At 36.6% G+C, this 24,726-nt stretch overlaps 3 protein-coding genes and 1 non-coding gene across 7 annotated transcripts; 3 read left to right on the forward strand and 1 right to left on the reverse strand.

Annotated features, from left to right (window-relative positions):
* The first annotated feature begins 1,320 nt into the window (after window positions 1-1,320).
* Window positions 1,321-5,079, forward strand: LOC142643418 (bZIP transcription factor 29). 3 transcript variants are annotated; one of them, XM_075818036.1, is made up of 6 exons: window positions 1,321-1,605; window positions 1,719-1,779; window positions 1,871-3,194; window positions 3,298-3,430; window positions 3,523-3,607; window positions 4,453-5,079. In XM_075818036.1, exons 3-6 carry the CDS (start codon window positions 1,903-1,905, stop codon window positions 4,698-4,700), a joined length of 1,758 nt encoding a protein of 585 aa, XP_075674151.1. In that variant the 5' UTR covers window positions 1,321-1,605; window positions 1,719-1,779; window positions 1,871-1,902; the 3' UTR covers window positions 4,701-5,079. The 3 variants fall into 3 exon arrangements, with proteins under 3 accessions (XP_075674151.1, XP_075674150.1, XP_075674152.1); XM_075818035.1 differs by having other exon boundaries at window positions 1,719-3,194; XM_075818037.1 differs by lacking the exon at window positions 1,719-1,779.
* A 1,851-nt stretch (window positions 5,080-6,930) lies between these two features.
* TRNAL-CAA (transfer RNA leucine (anticodon CAA)) lies at window positions 6,931-7,014 on the forward strand. Its single transcript has one exon. It is a non-coding gene; the product is annotated as a tRNA-Leu (tRNA).
* A 104-nt stretch (window positions 7,015-7,118) lies between these two features.
* Window positions 7,119-13,500, forward strand: LOC142643381 (tRNA-dihydrouridine(47) synthase [NAD(P)(+)]-like). 2 transcript variants are annotated; one of them, XR_012845849.1, is made up of 11 exons: window positions 7,119-7,529; window positions 7,613-7,729; window positions 7,820-8,059; window positions 10,061-10,310; window positions 10,428-10,684; window positions 11,167-11,439; window positions 11,659-11,940; window positions 12,103-12,223; window positions 12,684-12,853; window positions 12,939-13,095; window positions 13,206-13,500. XR_012845849.1 is itself a non-coding variant. In XM_075817990.1 (10 exons), exons 1-10 carry the CDS (start codon window positions 7,212-7,214, stop codon window positions 13,035-13,037), a joined length of 2,127 nt encoding a protein of 708 aa, XP_075674105.1. In that variant the 5' UTR covers window positions 7,119-7,211; the 3' UTR covers window positions 13,038-13,500. The 2 variants fall into 2 exon arrangements, 1 of the variants encoding a protein (XP_075674105.1); XM_075817990.1 differs by having other exon boundaries at window positions 12,939-13,500.
* Window positions 13,501-18,767: 5,267 nt separating this feature from the next.
* On the reverse strand, window positions 18,768-20,897 carry LOC142643446 (amidophosphoribosyltransferase, chloroplastic-like). The gene is made up of 2 exons (XM_075818080.1): window positions 19,052-20,897; window positions 18,768-18,961 (listed from the first exon to the last, which is right to left on the reverse strand). Exons 1-2 carry the CDS (start codon window positions 20,765-20,767, stop codon window positions 18,950-18,952), a joined length of 1,728 nt encoding a protein of 575 aa, XP_075674195.1. The 5' UTR covers window positions 20,768-20,897; the 3' UTR covers window positions 18,768-18,949.
* Between the last annotated feature and the right edge of the window lie 3,829 nt (window positions 20,898-24,726).

Here is a 24,726-nt window from a genome sequence, read left to right on the forward strand (position 1 = left end):
TTTTTACAATTATTAATGTGTTACTATTTCCTAAAAAAAAATTAATGTGTTACCATATTATTGGATATATCATTACAAAATATATTTAAAAATGTATTTATGTAAAAGTAATGTTCTAATGAATATAATCACAATTTATTATCTTAAAATAAGTTGTGATATGTTATAAAAAATAATAGTGTATTGTGAAAAAAGAAAAAAAGAAACAAAACAAATTTTGTTGTGTAACTTACGCGCTTTAACATCCGCGTGAAACCGGCACATTTTTTAAATAGTTTTTAACGTTGTAAAATCCAAATGAGCTTTCGAAGGAAGAATAAAAATAATTGCTTAATAAGCTGCGGGGACAAAGGAGAAGAGAGAGAAAGCAAATTATTATTATTATTATTATTACTATTACTATTTTTTTAATAAGAGAAAGAATATAATTTAGTCAAAACGAAATTTGAAGAAGAAAGAATGAGTAATGCTACCCTCACAAACTATTTTATTAAATTTTTACAAACTATTAATGTGTCTAACTTTTTATTGGGTTTCTTTTAGGCCTGCTATTAATATTATTTTTTTCATTTACTAATAACCACTCATTATATCAACAATTTGTAAATTTTTTTGTAAAAAAATGTGTATCTGTAGCATTACTCAGTACCAATGCTAGTCAAGTTTAAAACATTTCAAAACTTATCAATTTAGTCTTTAAACCTAACTTGGTTTGTGGGTTTTAATTAACTCAATTGATAAAATTTCTGATGGTTAAATAAGAGATCTGGATTATATGCTTACGCCAAAAATCAATTGGTATCTTAGTCTGATAATAAAGAGGTTGACCATTTGTAGAAACTATTTTACAAAAAATTTTTAGAGATACAAACTATTTTACAAAATTTTTTACAAACTGCTGATGAGATGAGTGATTATTAGTAAATAAAAAAATGATATTATTGATGAACCTAAATGAAAACCAATAAAAAGTTGACTACATTAAAATTTTGTAAAAATATTATAAAATAGTGTGCACACCTAAAATTACTTTTTGAAAAAAAAAATTTTAAAATTTGCTCAATAAGCTGCGGAGATACAGGGAAAAGATAGAGAGAGATATTAATTTAAAATTTTAAAATTAAATTAAAAAGAAAAAAGAAAAAAAATTAAGAGTAAATAATTGACTCGCTAAACAAGCTGCGGAGACAAAGGACAAGAGAGAGAGAGAGAGAGAGAGAGAAATGAAGTCGGAATGAAATTGAAATGCAACTCAAATTCAAATTCCACCCAAATGAAATTCTTATTAAATTCACGCGTAGTAGTCATGAAATCCGTGTAGTCATCGTCGTCGTCGTTTTAGAGAGGGAGAGAGAGAGAAAAAAAAAAAAGAGTGAGCTTTTTCTTCTTCTTGTTCTTCTTCTAGAGAGAGAAAGCCCGTGAATATTTTTTTTTAACACAGAGACAGAGAGAGAGTGTGTGAGAGAGCTTTGGCATTTCCGTCACAAAAACAAAGCTCAATGTGGCGGAGAATTTAGAATAAAGTTCATTTTTTTTGTTTCTCTGCTGACTTTGAGCAGGGTCGGCAAAATTTTTTACCTTATTGAAATGCCATCTACTTAGAAGGTACACTTATAAATAGAAATTCAAGTTCTTTTGACCTTTGAATATTGTGTAGTTTTGTTTTTTTGATTTTGCTATCTGGGTTTTGTTTAATTTTGCTTTTCACTCATTTGCAGATTGTTGAAAAAATTTTGATCTGTGGTGTTATACACTGTGTTTTGGTTAGAAGTGAATTGGGTTAGACTTGAATTGTATTGAAAAGCTTTTAAGACTTTGTGAAAGTGGGTTGTGTTTGTTGTGCTTCTTCTTTTTTTTCTTTCTTTCATAGAATACATTACAAGCTATAAACTTTGAAGCAAAATGGGTGACACTGAAGAAGCTAACAGTGATATGATGCAAAGGCTCCAATCTTCATTTGGTACTTCTTCATCTTCCATTTTGAAACAACCTTTATCCATGGACCAACTTAACATACCCCAATTGAGCCCTTCACTAAACCGTGCACGCCATTTTCAACAAAATTTTGGTGGTGATAGTGGTAAAAGAATAGGTATACCACCTTCACACCCTCATCAGATCCCACCCATTTCACCTTATTCTCAGATCCCTGTGTCCAGGCCAGTGAACCAGCAAATGGGTTCACAGAATTTTAGTCCTGGGCCTACTCATTCACGATCTTTGTCACAGCCATCGTCGTTTTTCTCGCTTGATTCGTTGCCCCCGTTGAGCCCTTCCCCTTTTCGGGACTCCTCGTCCATGTCTATGTCAGAAGCTGGGGTGTCAACTGATGTGTCAATGGAGGATCGGAATGCAGGTTCGCATTCATTGTTGCCTCCATCACCTTATTCTACGAGGGGTGATTCTCCGAGGATTGGGGAGAGTTTGCCCCCTAGGAAAGCTCATAGAAGGTCTAATAGTGATATCCCTTTTGGGTTTTCGAGTGTGATGCAATCATCACCGCCCCTTGTTCCGTTAAGGGGTCCTGCTGGTTTAGAGAGGTCGGTTTCTGGCAGAGAAAATATGGGGATGGCAAAGCCGGCTCAATTGGTTAAAAGGGAATCGAGTTGGGAGAGAGGGGGTGATAACAATGCAGAAGGTATGGGTGAGAGGAAGTCAGAAGGGGAAGTTGTAGATGATCTGTTTTCTGCATATATGAATTTGGATACCATTGATGCATTGAACTCTTCAGGGACTGATGAGAAGACTGGTAACGAGAATCGTGAGGACTTGGATAGTAGAGCCAGTGGGACAAAGACTAATGGAGGAGATAGCAGTGATAATGAAGCAGAAAGCAGTGTGAATGAAAGTGGGGGCAGTGTGCCAAGGGGAGGACTGAATTCTACGGCTGAGAAGAGGGAAGGAGTCAAAAGGAGTGCAGGAGGAGATGTTGCTCCAACCACTAGACATTACAGAAGTGTTTCTATGGATAGCTTCATGGGGAAGCTGCAATTCGGTGATGAGTCACCTAAGATGCCACCTTCACCCGGAACTCGTCCGGGACAACTTTCACCCAATAATTCAATTGATGGTAATTCAAATGCCTTTAGCTTGGAGTTTGGAAATGGCGAGTTTAGTGGGGCAGAACTGAAGAAAATTATGGCAAACGAAAAACTTGCTGAGATTGCATTGACTGACCCAAAACGTGCAAAGAGGTATGGCATTTTCATCCGCTATAGCTTCAATATGGTCAACTGAATAATTAACCAAGAAGCATTTTTTCTGCATTCTATTAACCTTATTGGTTGTTTAATTTAGGATTTTGGCAAATCGTCAGTCAGCTGCTCGTTCCAAAGAACGAAAGATGCGGTACATTTCAGAGTTGGAACATAAGGTCCAGACTTTACAGACGGAAGCTACCACATTGTCTGCACAGCTTACATTATTACAGGTGGGGATTTGAACTATTGATGCTTTTATTATTAAATCTCTATGTTCTATTTCTTAAATTGATTTGCTTTGTTTTCTTTGCAATACATGCAGAGAGATTCTGTTGGGCTCACAACCCAGAATAATGAGCTGAAGTTTCGTCTTCAAGCTATGGAACAACAGGCACAACTCCGAGATGGTACACATTTTTTTTCTTATTTTGTTTCCTCCATTGCATTTATAGATTTCATTGTGTGCATCCGTTGACACCTTTAATTTTGGTGGGAAGTAATAATTGGTAATTTCTTCATGTGACTCTCTCCTATTTTTTGTTGTTGTTTGCTCTAATTTTTGCAGAAATTTCTTTATCATTATATATTCATTTTGAAATTGTTAATGATACTCTTATGTTGGCCACCTACATGGGTATTTCAGTGCTTCATTACTTCATACACATTTGTATTGTTTTCTCAATGGAAGTGCCTGATGCTTCTTTGATGTCCACTATTGGGAGAAGAAAGGCTCAAAATTTACTATTGCTTTATTCTCTTCTTAAATTATTTCTGAAAAATCTATCAGTTTTTTGGTACTTCAGAAAAGTCTAATCATGTCCTGTCGTGAGCCATCAAGTCCTCTATTGCCAGAAGCAACCAACCAGACTTTAATATTTGGGGACCAGATCCAACTACCCTCCAAAGTTCACTCACCTTTTGTTTAAGCAGACAGCTTAATGTTTTATATCTTAAAAACAATTTTTTTTTTTAAAAAAAAAAATGCTATCGCAAACATCTTAATGCTCAATGTCACTTGGGAAATTTGGTTTGCTTTCTATGTGCATCCTTTATTGAAAGCATTCTCTAGAGTATTGTACATTGGAAATGAGCAAGCCTGCTGAATTAGTTGAGTTGCCCAGAAAGCGTTTGGTGGGCATCTTTTATTGTTAATTCTCTTCTGATGCTCCATATTCAGAAATTCTCTCTTTTGTGCTGCATTTATAATAGACTTGCTTATGGAACTTTTCCTGCCTGTGGTTTAATGGCACAGCTTTAAATGATGCCTTAACTGCGGAGGTCCAACGGTTGAAGCTTGCTACGGCAGAGTTGGGTGGAGAGCACCCTTCTAAGTGCATGGTTTCACAGCTCAACCATCAAATGTTCCAAATGCAGCAGCAGCAGCAGTCATCTACCCAGATGAACATTCATCAGTTGCAACACCAGCAGCAGCAGCAGCAGCAGCAACAGTCACAGCAGCAGAATGGTAGCACAGCCTCAAAATCTGAGTCCATTCAATAGGTTGAGATTATGAAATGCGGGCGTCAATCAGTTGGATGGCTCTTTATCTTATCAATTACTGGCTTTTAATATTCAGCAATCGTTGCTCAATGCATTCTCATTCGTTATTATACTGTCTCCAAGGGACGTCTTTAATTTAATGTGTGTTAGTCGTGAATTCTACCTGAAATGTGTCCAACTCGGACTATGTCTATGGTATGAAATCATATACAACTCTCAACACTAATTTTATATTTTTTATCTCTTATTTAATTCTGGTAGATATCATGGAATGTAGACATTATTGGACTTAATTTTGCTTTTTAAGACATTAGAAGAGTCAAAACTCTTCTTTGTTTCTTTCAGTAAAGAATTATGTCCCTCTAATTACTTCTTATTATGCTCATTGGTTTTAGCTTTACTCTGATCTAAACAGAAACTGATACAGTAAGCAATGAAGCCACTTACGGGCCAAATCTAGGCCATTCTTTTTGAGAAAATTAAAAGAATAAGAAGTGTTGCATTTTCCTTTTCTTCCCTGCCTGTGATTGATGTCTCAGCATAGAAGCATTGCCTAATCATACAGAGAGCTGAAATTGTTAACAGAGTAATGCTATGGGTACAATTATTTTCATAACTCGGCAAATTGTGATTAAATTAACATCACTATTAGTGGCCAACCATTTTAGGCCACAGTGCCAGGCTCGCTATGTTAATAGTAGTAAGCAAAAAAAAACAGAAGAAAAAAGTTGGCCAACCATTTTAGGCCACAGTGCCAGGCTCGCTATGTCAATAGTAGTAACCAAAAAAAAAAAAAAAAAAAAAAGAAGAAAAAAGTTGTTGGGATATATATAAAAGGTTTTCATGTACCTAGAACTAGAAGTACAGGAATTGTGTTAGTACAAATCTGGTAACCCAATAATGAGCGTCAGCAACTCATGGACCATGAGAAACCTTGTTGGGTCCCGTGGCCTCTGTGATGAGAAAACTGGAAGGACTAAAAGGAGGGACCGAGCAATTATAGTCCAAGCAAGCAGAAATGCCAAATTAATGCTATCTTCCTATAAAATACAAGTGTAATTAGTATGTTTTATGGTCCTCTCCAATTGCAACGTCAGAGTTTAAACGTCACCCTCCTAAACGATGCATTTTATGGACCCATAAAAGCAAATTTTGTATATTTAAAATATATAAAATCTGAGTGGATTTAACAATTTCATAAGACTCACTTTGAATTTTCATCAGACCAATTTCAACCATCAACAATTCTTAATTCTTGTTTTTATCATTAATCATCATTATGAAAACGACCAATTTTTTTCGTTGTGATTCTTACGTATTCTCAATACTATACTATATAGAGTAAAAGTTTTGGTTATAATTCATGTCAGTGTGCTGCGAAATAAGACTAATTTGAAAGTTCTTTTTTAGGGGGGGAAAATACAATGATGGAAATAGGTAATACCTTCAAGTTTCATAATCCCAAAAATTCTCACAATCCCATATTTGAACCTCAAATTTTCTAAAAAAAAGGGAGGAAGTTGTGCTAATTATCTATAAGATTCTTGACCAAACTTTTATGTTTTAGATGGAAGAGATATACCATTAAACTACAATTAAACTAATAAGACAAATGGGGGGGGGGGGGGTGAAATTTGAGTGACACAAGGAAACTATAGTAAAAATTTCTACTGTGACCGATCTACGAGGAACCTTCTAAGAAATTCAGTCACCTACTACAATAAGACTCAAACCAAGTAAAAACACCGGGGGTGGGTGATTAATGAGGTTTTGATGGTTAAACCAAAAAACTAGTAGAGAAGATGAGAGATGGAAGAGTTATAGTGCATATAACTTGTTAAGCTTACCTCTTTTTGTTCGACAAAGGGGTATTTATAGAGCATCAGGAGATTTATTTTTTTTGCAAGAATTTGACTTGAGACTTGGTTGTAGACTTGCCAGTGAGCCTAAAACCTAACACTAAACTTGCCCAATTAGTTGTCCCTTTAAGTCGGTTGAAGAGATGTGTGTCAGGGCAGCAAGCCCAAGATATATACAAATAGAACAAGTCCATATCATTAAATGCAGTAATCTAAGTTCAACCATGGTCTTTTGATTTTTTGTTTTTCTCTTTTGGTTTAGAAAGGGATCATAAGCAACCATGTTGGTCTATAGGCATTAACATGGAAATTCTTAAGAATACCAAAAAAGAACAAATAAAATGGAAAACCTAAATTAAAGAAACAAAACAGTCAGGATGGCCGAGTGGTCTAAGGCGCCAGACTCAAGTTCTGGTCCTCTAACGAGGGCGTGGGTTCAAATCCCACTTCTGACAGTTCTTACTTTTAATTTTTTTTCTTTTCCACTATCTCTAATAAAACGGCAGCTCTGAACGTCGTTTTATAAACTAACGTCGTTTTATAACTAACAACAAAAACCCTAAACAACGAACAAGAAAAAACACAAACAAACACACCGCTACTACTACACAGTTTAGCAACCGAGTTCTTCTCTGAGTCGACTCGTTCCGCCATGGACGAGTCTGCTACCAGCACCATCATCACCACCACAGAAGAATCCGTAGTGGAGAACCCCGAGCTCTCTCTGGTCCCACCACCTCCGTCAGAACCAGCCGACTCTCACTCTCAGTCTCACTCTGAGCTCACAACCGAAGAACTCGTCGCCAAGTCCATCGCTCCCATCAAGAAACACTTCCTTCGTCCTCCGCCTCTCAGACCTTCCTCAAACGACGCCGTTTCCCAAACCGCCACCGCCGCCACAGCTCCGTCTCAATCCTCCTTCGTCAAAGACAAAAAATCCAAACGCCAACTCAAACGTGAACGCCGTCAGGTCCTCTCTCTCTCAAAACCCTAACTTTTTTTGCTTTTTTTCATGTTGTATATGCTAAACGAAGCGTTTCGATAACATTGTAGGATCAAAAATCATCGAAAAATATCTGTCCTTTGATTGCGAAAACCGGAGATATCACTTCGTGTCCATACAATGATAAGTGCCGATTTAGCCACGACGTTGAAGGGTTTAAAGCTCAGGTTTTTGAATTGAATTTGAATTTGAATTAGTTTGTAGTTTCTTGTTTTGAGTGATAAAAATTTGATCTTGGTATTGGTTTTGAAATGCAGAAACCGGAGGATATAGAAGGGGAGTGCCCGTTTTTGGATTCGGAGGAGCCGTGTCCTTATGGCTTGGCTTGTAGGTTTTTGGGCACACATAAAAGTAAAGATAAAGATGGTGTTTTGGGTGGTAAGAAGAAGATGAGTGATGAGTGTAATGGGTTGAATAAGGATGTTCAGAAGCTTTTGTGGAAAAATAAAATGAAATTTCCTAAGGCTGATGCCAAACTCAAAGCTCTTGGTCTCCTGGTAACTATGCTAAGATTTTACTTTTCTACATAAAATGCATTTATGTATTCGTATTTTTTATCTTGCATGCTACTTTCATTGTTATTTAGAAAGCGAAGCTTGTAAAGATTTTCGTTCATACGGGTTTTATTGATATAGAGAGAGTGTATGATAGAGGACTATAGATTGCGTAGAGAGATTATGGGGTGGGTTTAGATAAGATTCAGGATTTGTATATTGAAGAGGATTTGATTTATAGGATAAGAGTGGATGAAGTGGAGAAGTGCTTTGGGAGTATCGTCTGATTGTAGAATACCTATTAAGTTGGGAGGGAAAGTGTTACAATTTATGCTATATGGTTGCTGAATGTTCAGCTATCAAGAAGTAACTTATTCATAAAATGAGTGTGGATGAAATGAGAATATTAAGTTGGGTAAGTGGAAATATAAGGGTGGCTACTAATGATGAAAAGATGAGGGAGAGTCACTTGAGATGATTTGATTATGTGCAAAGAAGAGCATTTAACACACAAGTGGGGAAGGGTGATTTGATTCAAGTCATTAGAATGAAAAGACGTAGTGGAACAACAAAAATAACACTAGTAGAAGTAGAAAAAAGGACATGCTATTCAAGGAAGTAGCAAAGAGTACATTTTTGGATATGATAGAATGGTTAGGAAGAATACATGTGGCCGACTTCGATTACTTTGTTGAGGATTCATAACCAACCACAAAGTTTTGGAACTAAGGATTTGTTCTCGTTGTTGTTAGGCTGAAACTTGAAACCTGGGAAGCACGGGTGCGGCGTTTGGGCCGCTGCACCCGCGTCCGACATGGTGGGACGCGGGGACGCACAGGCGACGCCGCTGCCTGCACGTCCGTGCCGCGTCGGACATTAAAAAAATAATTTTTTCGGCGCGATACGCGCCGATTCGGGCCGACACGCACCGATTCGGCCCGAATCGGTCCGTATCGGGCACAACACCGATACCAGCGAAATTGGCCGATACGGCCGAAATTAAAAAAAAAAAAAACAGGTGTGGAACGCCAAAAAAAAAAAAAAAAAGGGTGCAAACGCACCGTATGGAAAAAAATTAAAACCCTATAGGTCTCAGCCAAAACTATCTCATTTCTCTTCAATTTTCAGTTTTTCACTCAGTCCACTTCTGCTCTCAGCTGACCCAGCCCTCTGCCTCTTCAATCTTCATTTTTCTTGCGCCTCTCTCCCACTCTCTGCCTTCACTCTTCAGCTAGGCTCTCTCCCATTCTCTGCCTTCACTTTTGTTTTAGTTTCAAACTTGTGAGTTGTATTTTAATTTTCGAACATCATGGAGTGTTTATATAATGGAGTTGTATTCTAGTTATTATTTACTATTGCTTTTAAATTTGGTATATGTTTATATAATGTGAAAAAAGTATGTTTAGCAATATATTAAAAATATAAATAAAAATATTTTAAATAATTTTTTAATCGCCGCACCCACACCCAAGTCCCGCACCCGCTCCCGCACCCGCACCCGCACCCGCACCCAAATCCGAATCCCGAAACGCACCCGTGCTTCATAGCTTGAAACCCAATTCATTTTAGGACCTAGTAGCCACTGAAGATATATCATGGGCAATTGAATCATTACACTGCCCTTTCATAGTCATGCAGCATGAATCTTAAAATATGTTAAGAATCTTTGTACATCATCTTACTGGATCCTAGAACCTCTGACCTTGAGAATGCTCTCAAGACACTAGCCACCAAGGCTATAGAAAGGGCTGGTGATGAGGCTGCAATCTAAATTCCTAGTTTAAAAAAGGTGAATGGACGATTTAAATGCTACCTGAAAGAGAGAAGGTTCATTTTCCTTAGTTGGGTTTGATTTTGTAAAAATTTCCTGTCCCTTTTGTTTATGATTCTTTCCCATTTTCAACTTTTAGTTGGTTGATACAAAACTGTGGTGTGGATAAAGTATTATTTTTGCATATTTTATTATATAACATTATCCTTATAACTGCTTTTATTGTGTCGCAGGGGAAGGCGAAGTCAAAAACGAAAATTGTTGAAGAAAAGGAGGAGCATGAAACTGTTCCAGGTACTTGTCATGTCACTGATGGAAATGGCGTTAGTGAAGTGAATGGTGACTTGCATACTAAATTGGAATCAGCTGAAGTCCCAGAAGAGGATGATCTAGATATAAAAGTTGGATCTGATGAACCACCCATGAAGAAACCAAAATCTGTAATTGAAGAAAACGGTAGCTCCGCTAAAGCCAACAATGGAGGTTTAGCTTTTATATCAATTGTTTGTTTGTTTATTCATTTATTTTTGAAAATATGTGGAGGTATTTAATATACTTCATCTAAGATCTAGGCAACTTAGATTGAATATCTTGCAACAGATGTGACTTTCATGGAGAAAGTTGTTGGGGAAAGCTGTACACAAACTGAACCAGAAGCTGGAATGGATGTTACCACTCCAGAAAGTGATAGAAGCCTAAAGTTACACCCACGTGAAAAGAAGATTATCGATTTTAGAGAAAAACTGTATCTTGCACCTCTGACCACCGTTGGGAATCTTCCATTCCGAAGGGTTTGCAAAGTCTTGGGAGCAGATGTAACATGCGGTGAAATGGCAATGTGTACTAATCTATTACAGGTTTCTATGTTGTTCTTTGTCTGCTTAATGGATTTATGTCACACTTTTGCCTAGGAAAATTTGTTCTTCCTAAAATTTGGTGTGGATTATGAATGCAATTTTACAGTGGTGCTGAAAAGCATAATTTTTGTTTTTACTTGTAAGGTGTTGCTTGGATATATGCAGTTTTGCCACACTCTGACATGTAGCCAAGCATTCATTGTCAACATAGAGTTCCCAGTATAAGAATCAGTACAGTTTTTTTTTTTTTTCCCAATTTTTAGTCCACAGGAAGATGATATATTTTAGATCACCTTAAGATGGAAATTGACATAGTAAAATACACTTCCCACCCCTCTTGAATCCCGACAACAGGGGCCCCTTTTTCTTTCTCCCTTTTGATTAGCGTTTCACTTGTTTTGTGCATCTGTATTTACCATACTTCATACTTGAACTTCAACATTACCTTTTTTGATTTGGCTGCATTTTTCTTTTGGGAATAGGGTCAAGCTTCAGAATGGGCACTGCTGAGAAGACATTCTTCTGAGGATTTGTTTGGTGTTCAGATATGTGGGGCATATCCAGACACTGTGGCACGTGCTATGGAACTTATAGATCAAGAATGTACAGTGGACTTTATTGATATAAACATGGGGTGCCCAATTGATATTGTAGTGGAAAAGGGTGCTGGATCTGCTCTTCTTAATAAGCCAATGCGGATAAAAAGCATTATAGAAGCAGCTTCTGGCACTGTGGATAAACCTATTACTGTCAAGGTGCTTACTTAGGATTTATGTAGATTTTTTATCAATATGAATTGAGTGATCTGTAGCAGTTTCCATTCTTGCATCTTTATGCTGGAAATTTTGTTTTAAGTTCCGTGTTTTTTCTTCCCTGCTTCTGTAATCAACTTTTTTTTTTTGTCTATGGCTTTTTGCTCATCAATCATGTCCAAGATGCATTATACTTTTTCTTCTCTTCCTGGGTTGCTACAGGTGCGAACAGGTTTTTTTGAAGGAAAAAATCGCATTGATTCACTGATTACAGACATTGGCAACTGGGGAGCTAGTGCAGTAACAATACATGGTCGATCACGTCAGCAACGGTATAGCAAGCTTGCCAACTGGGACTATGTATACCAGTGTGCCAGAAAAGCTCCTGATGCTTTGCAAGTTATGGGAAATGGAGATGTTTTCTCATATTTAGACTGGAACACACGCAAAGCTGACTGCCCTGAGCTTGCTACATGCATGATTGCTCGTGGAGCACTAATTAAGGTTTGTGTTTTGTCTAGTATAGTTTCCGTGTACTAGGGTTGCATCCCTTTTTGCACTTTCAATACATTATTTACTTATTCCCACCCCACCCCCACCTTCCCCCCCTTTTCTCTTTTAGTGCATGCTTTAAAGCTTGTAAATATGATAAATTTTGCTTTGCAGCCTTGGATATTTACTGAAATCAAGGAACAGAGGCACTGGGACATTACTTCTGGGGAACGATTAAATATTTTGAAGGATTTTGTGCGTTTGGGCCTTGAACATTGGGGTTCTGACACAAAAGGTATGTCTTATTTATTGAATTGGCACATAATATTTGTATCTTGATGGAGACTGGGCTGCAAACATAGATTCAGTTTCTCTTTAGAAGTGCGTCTTTCTGTTAAGAGTCTTCTAGTTTAGTGACATTGCTTGGCCTTCTTTACAAGAAGAACCATTGTTTGAATCCCACTCCCACTTGGCACATAAAAGAAGTGCATATTTCTATGAACCTGAAAGCGATAGTATGAGAGCAAAAAATGGGTATGATAAGAAGCCTTCGGCAAGCAATTAAGTCTTTGCTTTCCTGAACATAACATTGTCTATGATTAAAATTTGTTGTACTTTATAACATTTGAGCAATGGACCCAGCACCTTTTTTTAGTTTTCAATGCTGTCTAGAGCTTCTCAATTTTTTTTTCATGTGTTTGCTGATCAAAATTTTGATTATTCTGGGCTTTTTTCCTTGGATCTTACACCTGCAGGAGTGGAGACAACTAGGCGATTTTTATTGGAATGGCTTAGTTATACTTGTAGGTATATACCTGTTGGTCTTTTAGATGTCATCCCTCAAAGACTAAACTGGCGCCCACCCTCCTACTATGGTCGTGATGACCTTGAGACATTAATGGTCTCAGATTCTGCAGCTGACTGGGTATGCCTTCTATATTGGCTTATTTATTTCACCATTAAGCATCTAGATGTTTTAGTTTGCATACTTTCCTTTTAATTTTTTGCAGGTTCGGATATCCGAGATGTTACTTGGCAAGGTTCCAGATGGCTTCACATTCGCACCAAAGCATAAATCTAATGCTTATGACCGTGCGGAAAATGGCTAATCTTATGCAGTCCATCGATGTTGCCTTGAGGCAACTTTGTTCGGTAGATTAATATCGGGTACACAAAAAAACATTTCTTTGCTGGCGCATTCAATCCCAACGGTTTTTTGCTTCAATTATGTTATACATCTGATATACGCATCATCCCTCTCATTGTATGAGCCTCAGTTGCAAGAGGAAAGCTGCAGATATCAGATGCATGAGATACCTTATTGGATGCCAGTGTGTTTACATTATTGTAAGATATCTTAAGATGTCTTGGAAGCACAGCACATTGTTTGAATAAAAGCAAAAAAGGAAATGAGCATTTAACATGTTTTGTTGACATCTCTACTGTAATTTAAAGGTGGGGTTAACTGACCACCTAGATTTTGAAGCTGTTCATTTGTTATTCAACAACATTGTAACTTTGTCGGAGGCAAGCATGCAATTTTCATGAGGTTGAAATATTGACTTGGACAAACTTGGTTTTGCGTAGCTGCACTTTTTTCTTAGATTTGTTTTTTGGTTTGAGATCCATCATGGTGGGGGCCCTGGAATCTCTCTTAGTCTCTTTCTACATTTAAAAAAACTGTTATCTTTTCAATTACTGTAAAGTTGGGGACATGGAATCTTTCTTTACATTTCTTAAGTATCTTTATAGTGTGGACACTGGGAAATCTGGGAAGTAGTAAAGTAGAATTCGTCAAATTTGTGGAGCATGACAGCTTTGTGAATGAATTTTTGCTTTTTCATTCCAAAACGTGTCTAGGTTCTTGGAATTTATTAGTACAGGTTAATAAACGCTTTTTCTTTTTTTTCAAGGCTGTCCTTGAATTGACAAGAAAAATTAAGTAGAACTTGTTAGGCATGACAATCAATTTCACATGGGATGCTAAGAATAGGGACTGAAAAGTGAAAACGTTGAATCCAATCTTTTCTTATTTTGAAGCCACCTATGATGCGTATGAAAAGAATATAAGGATTTAGTTTATCCTCAAGAAAATCAATATTGCTATGTGTACGGTCATCGGCCCATTACCCTTGGGCCCAAATGGTACAGGTTGGATAATGACTTCATAGCAGGCCCATCCTCTGATGCTACCTACCTGAGGCCTGTTGGGACCTTGGATATCCCTTGCTCGGGTGCATCTCGGGAATTTTTGCTTTTTCATTCCAAAACGTGTCTAGGTTCTTGGAATTTATTAGTACAGGTTAATAAACGCTTTTTCTTTTTTTTCAAGGCTGTCCTTGAATTGACAAGAAAAATTAAGTAGAACTTGTTAGGCATGACAATCAATTTCACATGGGATGCTAAGAATAGGGACTGAAAAGTGAAAACGTTGAATCCAATCTTTTCTTATTTTGAAGCCACCTATGATGCGTATGAAAAGAATATAAGGATTTAGTTTATCCTCAAGAAAATCAATATTGCTATGTGTACGGTCATCGGCCCATTACCCTTGGGCCCAAATGGTACAGGTTGGATAATGACTTCATAGCAGGCCCATCCTCTGATGCTACCTACCTGAGGCCTGTTGGGACCTTGGATATCCCTTGCTCGGGTGCATCTCGGGAATTTTTGCTTTTTCATTCCATATCTTGTCTAGGTTCTTGGAATTTATTAGTACAGGTTAATAAACGCTTTTTCTTTTTTTTCAAGTCTGTCCTTGATTTGACAAGAAAAATTAAGTAGAACTTGTTAGGCATGACAATCAATTTCACATGGGATGCTAAGAATAGGGACCGAAAAGTGAAAACGTTGAATCCAATCTTTTCTTATTTTGAAGCCACCTATGATGCGTATGAAAAGAATATAAGGATTTAGTTTATCCTCAAGAAAATCAATATTGCTATGTGTACGGTCATCGGCCCATTACCCTTGGGCCCAAATGGTACGGGTTGGATAATGACTTCATAGCAGGCCCATCCTCTCGATGCTACCTACCCGAGGCCTGTTGGGACCTTGGATATCCCTTGCTCGGGTGCATCTCGGGAATTTTTGCTTTTTCATTCCAAAACGTGTCTAGGTTCTTGGAATTTATTAGTACGGAGTTAATAAACGCTTTTTCTTTTTTTTCAAGGCTGTCCTTGAATTGACAAGAAAAATTAAGTAGAACTTGTTAGGCATGACAATCAATTTCACATGGGATGCTAAGAATAGGGACTGAAAAGTGAAAACGTTGAATCCAATCTTTTCTTATTTTGAAGCCACCTATGATGCGTATGAAAAGAATATAAGGATTTAGTTTATCCTCAAGAAAATCAATATTGCTATGTGTACGGTCATCGGCCCATTACCCTTGGGCCCAAATGGTACAGGTTGGATAATGACTTCATAGCAGGCCCATCCTACGATGCTACCTACCCGAGGCCTGTTGGGACCTTGGATATCCCTTGCTCGGGTGCATCTCGGGAATTTTTGCTTTTTCATTCCAAAACGTGTCTAGGTTCTTGGAATTTATTAGTACAGGTTAATAAACGCTTTTTCTTTTTTTTCAAGGCTGTCCTTGAATTGACAAGAAAAATTAAGTAGAACTTGTTAGGCATGACAATCAATTTCACATGGGATGCTAAGAATAGGGACTGAAAAGTGAAAACGTTGAATCCAATCTTTTCTTATTTTGAAGCCACCTATGATGCGTATGAAAAGAATATAAGGATTTAGTTTATCCTCAAGAAAATCAATATTGCTATGTGTACGGTCATCGGCCCATTACCCTTGGGCCCAAATGGTACAGGTTGGATAATGACTTCATAGCAGGCCCATCCTCTGATGCTACCTACCTGAGGCCTGTTGGGACCTTGGATATCCCTTGCTCGGGTGCATCTCGGGATATGTTGGTAATGTCTTAGGGGACATCGCCGCCGAGCAACATTCGGCGTCTAGCACGAATCCCAATGCCTGAATTCTTGTTTCCAAAGTGGGGCCTTCTTTTGTCAAGAATAATCTAAACAGGCTCCATCTGCATGAGAATTATTAAAAAGTAATCATTGCTAACCTACTAAGGGAAGGCTATAAATAGAAGAAAGGCAAAAGAGAGAAAGGGGTTAGATAGTAGGGAGAGAAAACCAGATAAGAAGGAGAAAACAAAAACCAACTTAAGAGCAAGACTGTTCGGTTAGCTTAGTCATAGATCTTCCGAGCTTTAACTCTCGTTCTAAACAACTTCCCATTGTAAGATATCTATAAGCCAACCATAATAAGTAAATTGTGAGCCCAACCATATCGCCGACCCATTGACTGAGCACGGGGCGCGCACACTATGAAACATGGTTTTGGAACAATTTGGAGCTAGAGTAGATGCTAGTAGCTTTGAGGCAAGGCTTTAAAAATAAGCAAAGATCCATATACTAATAAGGATGTACAAAAGGCTCCCCACAAACTATACAGTATTTGTTTTAATCCTGTCAAAATGACACGGAGTCCAGTGTTACTATGCATTGGATCTTATAAGATGTTGATATGTGTCCAATATGTGCTAGCATTTTAGTTCAGTGCTATTGTGCATTGAACTTGATAAGATGCTAATATGTTTGAGTCTAGTGCTATTGTGATGCTCACATGTATTGAACACATTATGTGCTAGCATCTTAGAGCCCCAAGGAAAATATGTGTAAATATTTTCCGGTTGCCCCACGCTACCTCCCAGTTGGCAAATATAGTGGATTGGTTTGAAGTATAAAATCAGTTATGGGAAGGATTAAGTGCATTGTCACAAGAAACAAGACTGCTCAGAATCATATTTTGAACTTTGCATACTTAACTCAATTATCGTGATTGATTCTCGTGTCTACAGCTTGATGGCATATTGCTTATCTTGTCCTCTTTGACCCAAGAATATGGACAACCTCCTGGCCTATTGCTATAGCTCTAATTCATTCACAACCTTGCTTCACAATTGTAGAGGCCATAAAATTGTGAAACCATAAGTTATGAATGGTGTATAATAAAAGTGATGTTAGTGGTGATCCCATTGTTTCATAATTGTAGAGGCCATAGAATTGTGAAACCATAGGTTATGAATGGTGTATAATAAAAGTGATGTTAGTAGTAATCTAATGTAAAAGTGATGTTGCACTAATTACAATCTACCACATATGTTGTGAAAAGAATTGTAAATTTTTTTGCTGTAACCTTGTTGATTCAAGTTTTCTCAAATTTATCATCTTTTTCTCTCATACCAAGTGATTTTGGTTGCTTTTGACTGAGCATGGAAAAGAATTAGGTAGTGGGCTGAATTTTGTGGTTTGAACTTGCACAAGGGGCAAGAGAAATGACAACAGGACTGAAATTTATTGGTGCTGGTTCAGCATTTTGTGGCAAAACTCCATCTGCTATAACAGAACACGATTATTCCTTTTGTTGGGCAAGTGAACAAGTTGTTTAACGTTAGTGTTGTTACTTGTTACTGATAATTACTCCTTTTTATTTTTATTTTTATAGACAACTAAAAAGATTTATTGAAGAAAAAAAAGAGGGAAAACTACTCTCTTTAAACAAGTTCATTAGCTGCAAGACATTATACTGCAAATCCTTCATCCACTCCAGATATTAGTTGCTTACACATTTGGTCTGAAGCCAAAACTTTCGAATCTGACCCAAGCTTCAGATGGTCTATTGCACCAGCTACGATACCGTATATGTTCAATGCAAGAGTTCAGCATGAAAATGAATTATAAAAATAGTTGAGTTGGCATCAGGAAAAAGGACAACACTTGCAGCAATCATGCTAGGTTAGAATTTGAGGGGATGAGGCAAAGGCAGATGAGTGTATTTGTCACATCCAATATAATGCCTCCATCAAAGTCTTAAAATGATTCACATGGCTCAAGCTTTTCTTGCTTAAACCAAGTCTTTAGCAACAGAGACCAATATGTTGAAAAGACACTAAGAAGTAGAAGTTTCATGACAACACAAGGTTTCTAGCTGAATTCAGAGATGATAAAGTAGATTTATCAGAGATAATTCATTGGTGGAACTACATGAAGTTTTGTAGATGTTGCTGAAAAAGACCATCTGATTGATTTTGTACAATATTAGTTGATTGACATATGACCTGCTATTTTAGTTTAGACAGGCAAATTAGTTTCTAAATTTCAGTATTTAACCCACCATATTTATTTTCCACCAACCAAAATAGAAACAATGGCTAAAATTTTGTTGCTCTATAAATTTTTTTTGGGGGGGGGGGGGGGTGGGTTCACCCTTTATTAGTAGTTCAACAATTAAGCCAATGGTTTACTCTGTATTACAAGATCAAGCAAGGTGAGCTCCACTTAACTCAACTGGTAAAATCTCTTATCTTCAAAATAAAGTTCTGCAGTTTAAAGTTAAACCCCACCTACACCAAAACCAATTGGCGTCTTGGCTTGATGATAAAGAACAATCATTTAGAGCCGCCATAGGTTGATATTCTAAACTATCTATTTTTTTTTAAAAAAAGGTACAGGTATTTTTTTTGGAATAAGTAATATATACTAATATGCATTTAATCTTATTTGTTATATCAAGAGGGTAATGCAATGCTACATATTCTTTTATCAGACCATTACCATTGAATCTACTCTGCAACATCGTGTATTTGTAGTACTCACATCAAGCAAGAGATCCAAGACCAAATTCTGAACAAGATATGGACCAAAAGGAGAAAATAGTAGTGGGAAGAAAAACTAGGAAGCTATTATAGAAAACTCCCAATATCAGAGCAGATCTCAACACAGAAGACTTAACCTAGTGTACCAAAATCATGTCAAAGAAGTTCTAGCATAAAACCCAAATATATGTCAGATTCAAAACTGAATAACATGAACTAACAAAATTGTATAAGCCTTAAGCTTTCAGTTCCAAAGTGAATTGAGGAAGCACATAATACTGTAAGTAGAGACCACTGAAGAAATCTGTCACTCACTGCCTCTCATATCTGATAGCCCTACATCTCGTTCTGTGGATCACAAAAGGCATGTATAATGTAAAACAGATAATTGCAAGCAACAAAACCATCAGTGTATGACAGGGATTAGGCAGTGCTAACCTCCAATTCTGACTTTGGTTTTGCTTGAACCCAACCCCCATCAATGGATTCTAAACTCCCATTTATCCCATCGTCCACAAAATCACCAACCCTTTTCACCTTAAGCTCTCTAGGCTCAACAGGATACTTGCCAGAGAAGCAAGCATAACAATAATTGGGTGCATCTTCAGCCAGCAACTTCTGCAGGCTACCAATGGGAAGAAAAGCAAGTGAATCTGACCCAATAAACTCCCTAATCTCCTCCGTGCTCATCCTATTAGAAATCAACTCCTCTGAACTAGGTGTATCCACTCCATAATAACAAGACCCGATAATCGGTGGGCTTGCAATCCTCATGTGAACTTCCTTAGCCCCAGCCTCCTTTATCAACCTAACGATCTTTGAAGACGTTGTTCCCCTCACAATTGAGTCATCCACAACCACAACCCTCTTTCCCTCCAACACTGCTCGAACCGGTGATAACTTAAGCTTCACACCAAAGTCCCTAATCTTCTGTGATGGTTCAATGAAAGTCCTCCCAACATAGTGTGACCTTATCAACCCTTGCTGAAATGGCACCCCAGCTTTGGCAGCATAACCAAGTGCAGCCACGACCCCAGAATCTGGCACTGCTATCACAACATCACAATCAACAGGTGCCTCAGTTGCAAGTATCTCCCCAAACCTTCGGCGAGACTCATACACAGACCGCCCGAAAATCACAGAATTAGGCAAAGCAAAGTAAATATGCTCAAAGATACATTGTTTTGGTTGAGGATGAGGCATTAAACAGAGTGAATGAATCCCAGTTTTATCAACCACCACAACCTCACCAGGATACACTTCCCTCTCATATGTAGCCTCAATCAAATCAAGTGCACAAGTCTCAGAAGCAAAAACCACAGCACCATTACTCCTCCTCCCCATAACCAAAGGCCTAAAACCAAAAGGGTCTCTCACAGCAACAAGCTTATCTTCAGTCAAAAAAACCATTGAATAAGCACCCTCAACTTGCTGACAAGCATCCACAATCCTCATAACAAAAGGTCTATCTTTTGAAATAGCAATTAAATGAAGAACAACCTCAGTATCAGAACTAGTATTAAAAATTGAACCATTTTCTTCAAGCTTAGCACGAAGTGAGCGATAATTCACTAAATTACCATTATGTGCAACCCCAACAGAGCCAAACCTGTACCCAGCAACAAAAGGTTGAACATTTTTCAACATAGATGCCCCTGCTGTTGAATACCTTACATGTCCAATAGACAAATCTCCAGGCAATTGATCAAGCTTTGATTCACTGAACACCTCAGAGACCAATCCAACGCCTGTGACCGATTGAAGCACGTTGTTTTGGACGGTCACGATGCCAGCACCTTCTTGGCCACGGTGTTGGAGAGCATGGAGAGCTAGGTAGCAAAGCCTAGAGGCTTCTGGATCACCATATATACCAACTACACCGCACTCCTCGCGTGGCTTATCGTCATCATCAAAACTAACAGAATGGTCATCTGGGTTCGTGTTGTTTGTGGTGAAAAACTCGGAGATGGGGTTTTTGGATGAGACTGTGAGAGAGGTTTTGTGGGTGTGAGCAAAGGAGGCTTTGTGAGAAAAAAAGGAGGGTTTTTGGAGGGTTTTGGAAGGGAGTGAGACATGGGTTTGTGGTGAGTTTAGAGGGAGAGGGGTTGGTTTTGAGAGAGAGGATGAGAAGGAAGATAGATTGGTGGCGGCCATTGAAGAAGAAAATGGAAGCTTAGAGAAGAAAGATAAAAGAGAGAGCTTTACACAATGGAGAGGGACTTTGGAGTTTGAGTCCTTTTTACCTCTGGGTTGTTCTAGGTCTTTCCTAGATTTGTTTGGAGTTTGGAGTTTGGAGTCCAAATCCAAAGTTTCCAAACAATATTCAAACTTATCTGAGTGGTTGTGTTGTGTTTGCTTTTTTTTATTTATTTAGAAGGTGTGTTGTGTTTACTTTGTGGTGAGGTTTCTTTCACAATAGACTTTTAGAAAAATAAATAAATTTTTATAAAAAAAGGAAAAGAAATAAATAAATTTGGGTACCAAAAAGAAGATATATTTTGGCGTGTGGGATAATATATTAATTTATTTTGTTGTGTTTGGATTATATTTTTTACTTATTAATTTATCATTGTGTTTGGAACTTTGGATTATATTTTTAGTTTTTACTAATTTTTTTTTTTTTGAGAAAGTAGTTTTTACTAATTTGGATTGATAATTTTCATGTAGAAAAATGGGGGTTGGGTACCAACTAAATGCAGGATGAGATGAATGTTTCTCACCTTTGTCGACTGCTTCTCTCTTGTGGAGGGAATTTTTTGCAAAAGGAAAAAAAAAAAAAAAAAAACTTCCAATAGCTTCAAATTTAAAATGGAATGATATTTAATTTTTAAAAAAATGATAAGATTAATTTGTTATATTTTGAAGCCTCATGTTTGATTTGTTACTTTTAAAATTATATTGTTTAATTTGTTACACCCCTAAACTATATGATTTTAAAATATAATATAATTAGAAGAAAGGGTGAAATTTTAAATTTTGCAAAAAAAGAAAAAAAAAAGAAAAGAATTTTAAAAAACTATACTTTGTAAAAGTGTCGTAACTCACTGGTTTTTCCTTTCTTATGAATTATAATTTTATTATTATGTAAGTTTTCTATCACATACCATATTTGACATATTCAATATTCCAGTAAGTCAACTACCTCCTCATAGTTCAATGTATTATGATTATAATAACCTAAGGGACAAGAATTTGAAAGTCATGCATTGTAATATCTTTTTTTGAGAAACTGCATTGTAATATCTTGAAGGAGAGAACAAGCAATGTTAGGTGCACACAAAATTTGATAATATTTTTTTAATAACAGTTGAGTTGCCAAATTTCTATTGGTTTTATTTAAATTCTAAACTCATAATTAATATTACTTTTTTACCTATCATTAATAATATGCCACATCAAGCAACTGTAAAATTTTCTGTCAATTTTTTTATTTTTATTTTTTATTTTTATTTTTATTTTTTGTGTGTGTGTCTACTGTCTATACTTTATAGACTTTTCCAACAAGATATGCCTCTTATATCCAGGTTAATTTTATGTCATATTCAAGGTTACTATTTCTTGTTTTGTTGAATTAATCAATGTTACTATTGGTTTTGCCACGAAATTGTATTTTATGATATGATATTTGTTCGTACAAGACTAGAAGAGGCAAGAAAATATGGGTTTAAGGGTGGTTTAGATGACCTTTTCCATATTATATTAAGTAAATTGTTTCCAAATGTTCTCAGTCAAATCCTTGGAGTGAGCTGGTCCAAGACTTTAGAATAAAAATCTCTTGAATGGAAAGACCATCCCCCACGCTTGAAATGTCATACATTGGTGGGTTATTTCGGATGTTGATTTTTTTATCCTATATTATTAGATTCTTTGGACTTTTCTATTTTTTATTTTTCAATTGAGATTCTTTGGGGACTAGTGTGAGCGACTAGATTATTGAATTACATTCTTCTAAAAAAAAGATTATTGAAATACGTGTATCTGCTCAACTTGTCAAAGAAAATTGAATACTACTATAATTTAATCCCAATTAAGCCTTATAGATAACTTTTGGCCAAAATATCTTCATTTCTTTTACCAAGGCACGATGGGTAAGTTCGTATTCAAAATTTCAAATCCCTTTCAAGGAGTGACTCTTTTTAAAGTTAAGAAGGAAGACATAATTTTGATTAAAAAAAAGTTGGTAAAATATCATTTTCGTCCCTAAACTTTCACAATTAACATGTATCTATTTTTTTGAGTCATTGAGTCATGAAAATGGTGATCCGAAACTCATCCAAACAAATGCTTCACCGTGGGACCCACACAATTTGGATGAGGGAAACAGAAAACTGAGTGATATCACTCAAAACTCATCCCATTCAAACAAGTTCTTACTTTCTCGTTTTTCTATAAAATTTTCTTAAAATAGTTTACTAATGTATAACTTAAGGGTATACGTCACTAAATCCCTATATATATATATATGGAACTCTTAGATTTGAACGCACGCTCCTCCATATATACATGGAAAATACAAAGGTGCCATTTAAATTATAGAGCTAGTAATTAAACTGTATTTTGGAGTCTGTATTTTCCACTCATTGTAAACTGTAAATCACCACTAGCCGACCTAAGATGAAAGGATTTATTAGTCAAATGGGCAATTTTTATAGTCAACAATGTTGTGCTAAAACTATAGCCGAAAGGCAATGTACACTAGCATTGGCCAGACGGTGCAAAGAATGCAAGTGGACTCCATTAGAAAGTGGTAGGGTAATGTGGTTGTACAAAATGAGAAAAATAGATTCTGTGCCTTTTCTACGAAGCTGCGGGGTTGAAGAAAGAGGACTAGGTCAGTAGAATTTATCATGTAGGAGCCACAATCTTAATCTTTCTTTTTAGCCTTTTTTGTCTTTTGAAAGTTGAAAGTGAGTCTTAAGATCCCACGACCCAAGAGAAATGGCTAACAAAGGTACGGATGACAAAGGTTGCAGTATATACCATAATCACAGCCTCACGACAAGAAAGGGATATACCACACCACAGTCCATAGCCTTAAGACAATGAAAGATGTTAACACTCACAGCCCATCTTCATCACTTTTGTTCAAATGTCACACTTCTCCGATGAATGAGGGAATCTCACAACCACTACTTGGGATTTGGAAGCTTCTTTGAGTGAGATCAAGGATATTAAGTGTTACAAAGGCAAAGAGTATTGTCGACAATGGACACTTATTATTGTTCTCAATGAAGATGTTTATGATTCAAATCCTTTTAACCCCATTATTGTAATTATCAGGAAAAAAAAAATGCTACTATCTAATTCTTATAAATGGATTTGTTACCAATTATTGAAAAAAAAAAAGTAATTCGAAAATTTAAAGACAAAGTTTGGCTACAACAATGTTTGTAGCCAATGATTACAACTCGTAGTAAAAAAATTAACACGACTATATATTTTGAGAAACTAACCGTTGGATTGCATTTTTTTTACGTTTTTACCATGTATGTCAAATTTTGTGCCAATCATATATTATTTACTATTTGATCCATAAGCTTATTTTTATGCATAATTTTAGACTACAAATACTTTTTTCTTTGTGTGAAACAAATGTTAGGATTAGTGCCCTTAATGTTGTATGGATAAAGTTGTTTTATTATTATCTAAAATAATAGTAACATGAATATTTGGACATTATCATATAGTCCATGAGATGCATAGTATGTGATTTATGTGAAAAGTCACAAAAGATATAAATCACAAGTTCTTTGTAAACTTAGAATTATAGTTCATAGTCGGTGATGAAAATGGGCATTTCATCTGCGAAGGCGATAACATATCAACTAAGATGATTTATCTTGATCATGGAAGTGGAGACTTCTAGTTGGTATGTTGATATGTTTTAAGAGTTAAGACATATTGAATTGGACCGCTGTGAGATTTATTATTCTCCTAATGATTGTCAAATGAATAATAAATCTCACTATTTCTATTTACATGAACTCTTAATCCTGAGAGGATAATGGACCTGATCATGAAGTGTAGGTTGCTTTGATATATCAGGAGTAAGATCTAAAGTAATAGTCAAAATCTCAGTATGTTGGGCAGCCACATTTAGTGTTGATGAAACA

The sequence above is a fragment of the Castanea sativa genome, chromosome 7 (genome assembly GCF_040712315.1).
Source record: "Castanea sativa cultivar Marrone di Chiusa Pesio chromosome 7, ASM4071231v1".
Classification (NCBI taxonomy): domain Eukaryota; kingdom Viridiplantae; phylum Streptophyta; class Magnoliopsida; order Fagales; family Fagaceae; genus Castanea; species Castanea sativa.

Coding starts and splice junctions, on each gene's coding strand:
- LOC142643418 (XM_075818035.1), top strand. CDS start 1,903: ATGGGTGACACTGAAGAAGCTAACAGTGATATGATGCAAAGGCTCCAA. Junction 3,431..3,522: donor CACAGCTTACATTATTACAG/GTGGGGATTTGA, acceptor CAATACATGCAG/AGAGATTCTGTTGGGCTCAC. Junction 3,608..4,452: donor ACAGGCACAACTCCGAGATG/GTACACATTTTT, acceptor TTAATGGCACAG/CTTTAAATGATGCCTTAACT.
- LOC142643381 (XM_075817990.1), top strand. CDS start 7,212: ATGGACGAGTCTGCTACCAGCACCATCATCACCACCACAGAAGAATCC. Junction 11,440..11,658: donor ATAAACCTATTACTGTCAAG/GTGCTTACTTAG, acceptor GGGTTGCTACAG/GTGCGAACAGGTTTTTTTGA. Junction 12,224..12,683: donor TTGGGGTTCTGACACAAAAG/GTATGTCTTATT, acceptor TTACACCTGCAG/GAGTGGAGACAACTAGGCGA.
- LOC142643446 (XM_075818080.1), bottom strand. CDS start 20,767: ATGGCCGCCACCAATCTATCTTCCTTCTCATCCTCTCTCTCAAAACCA.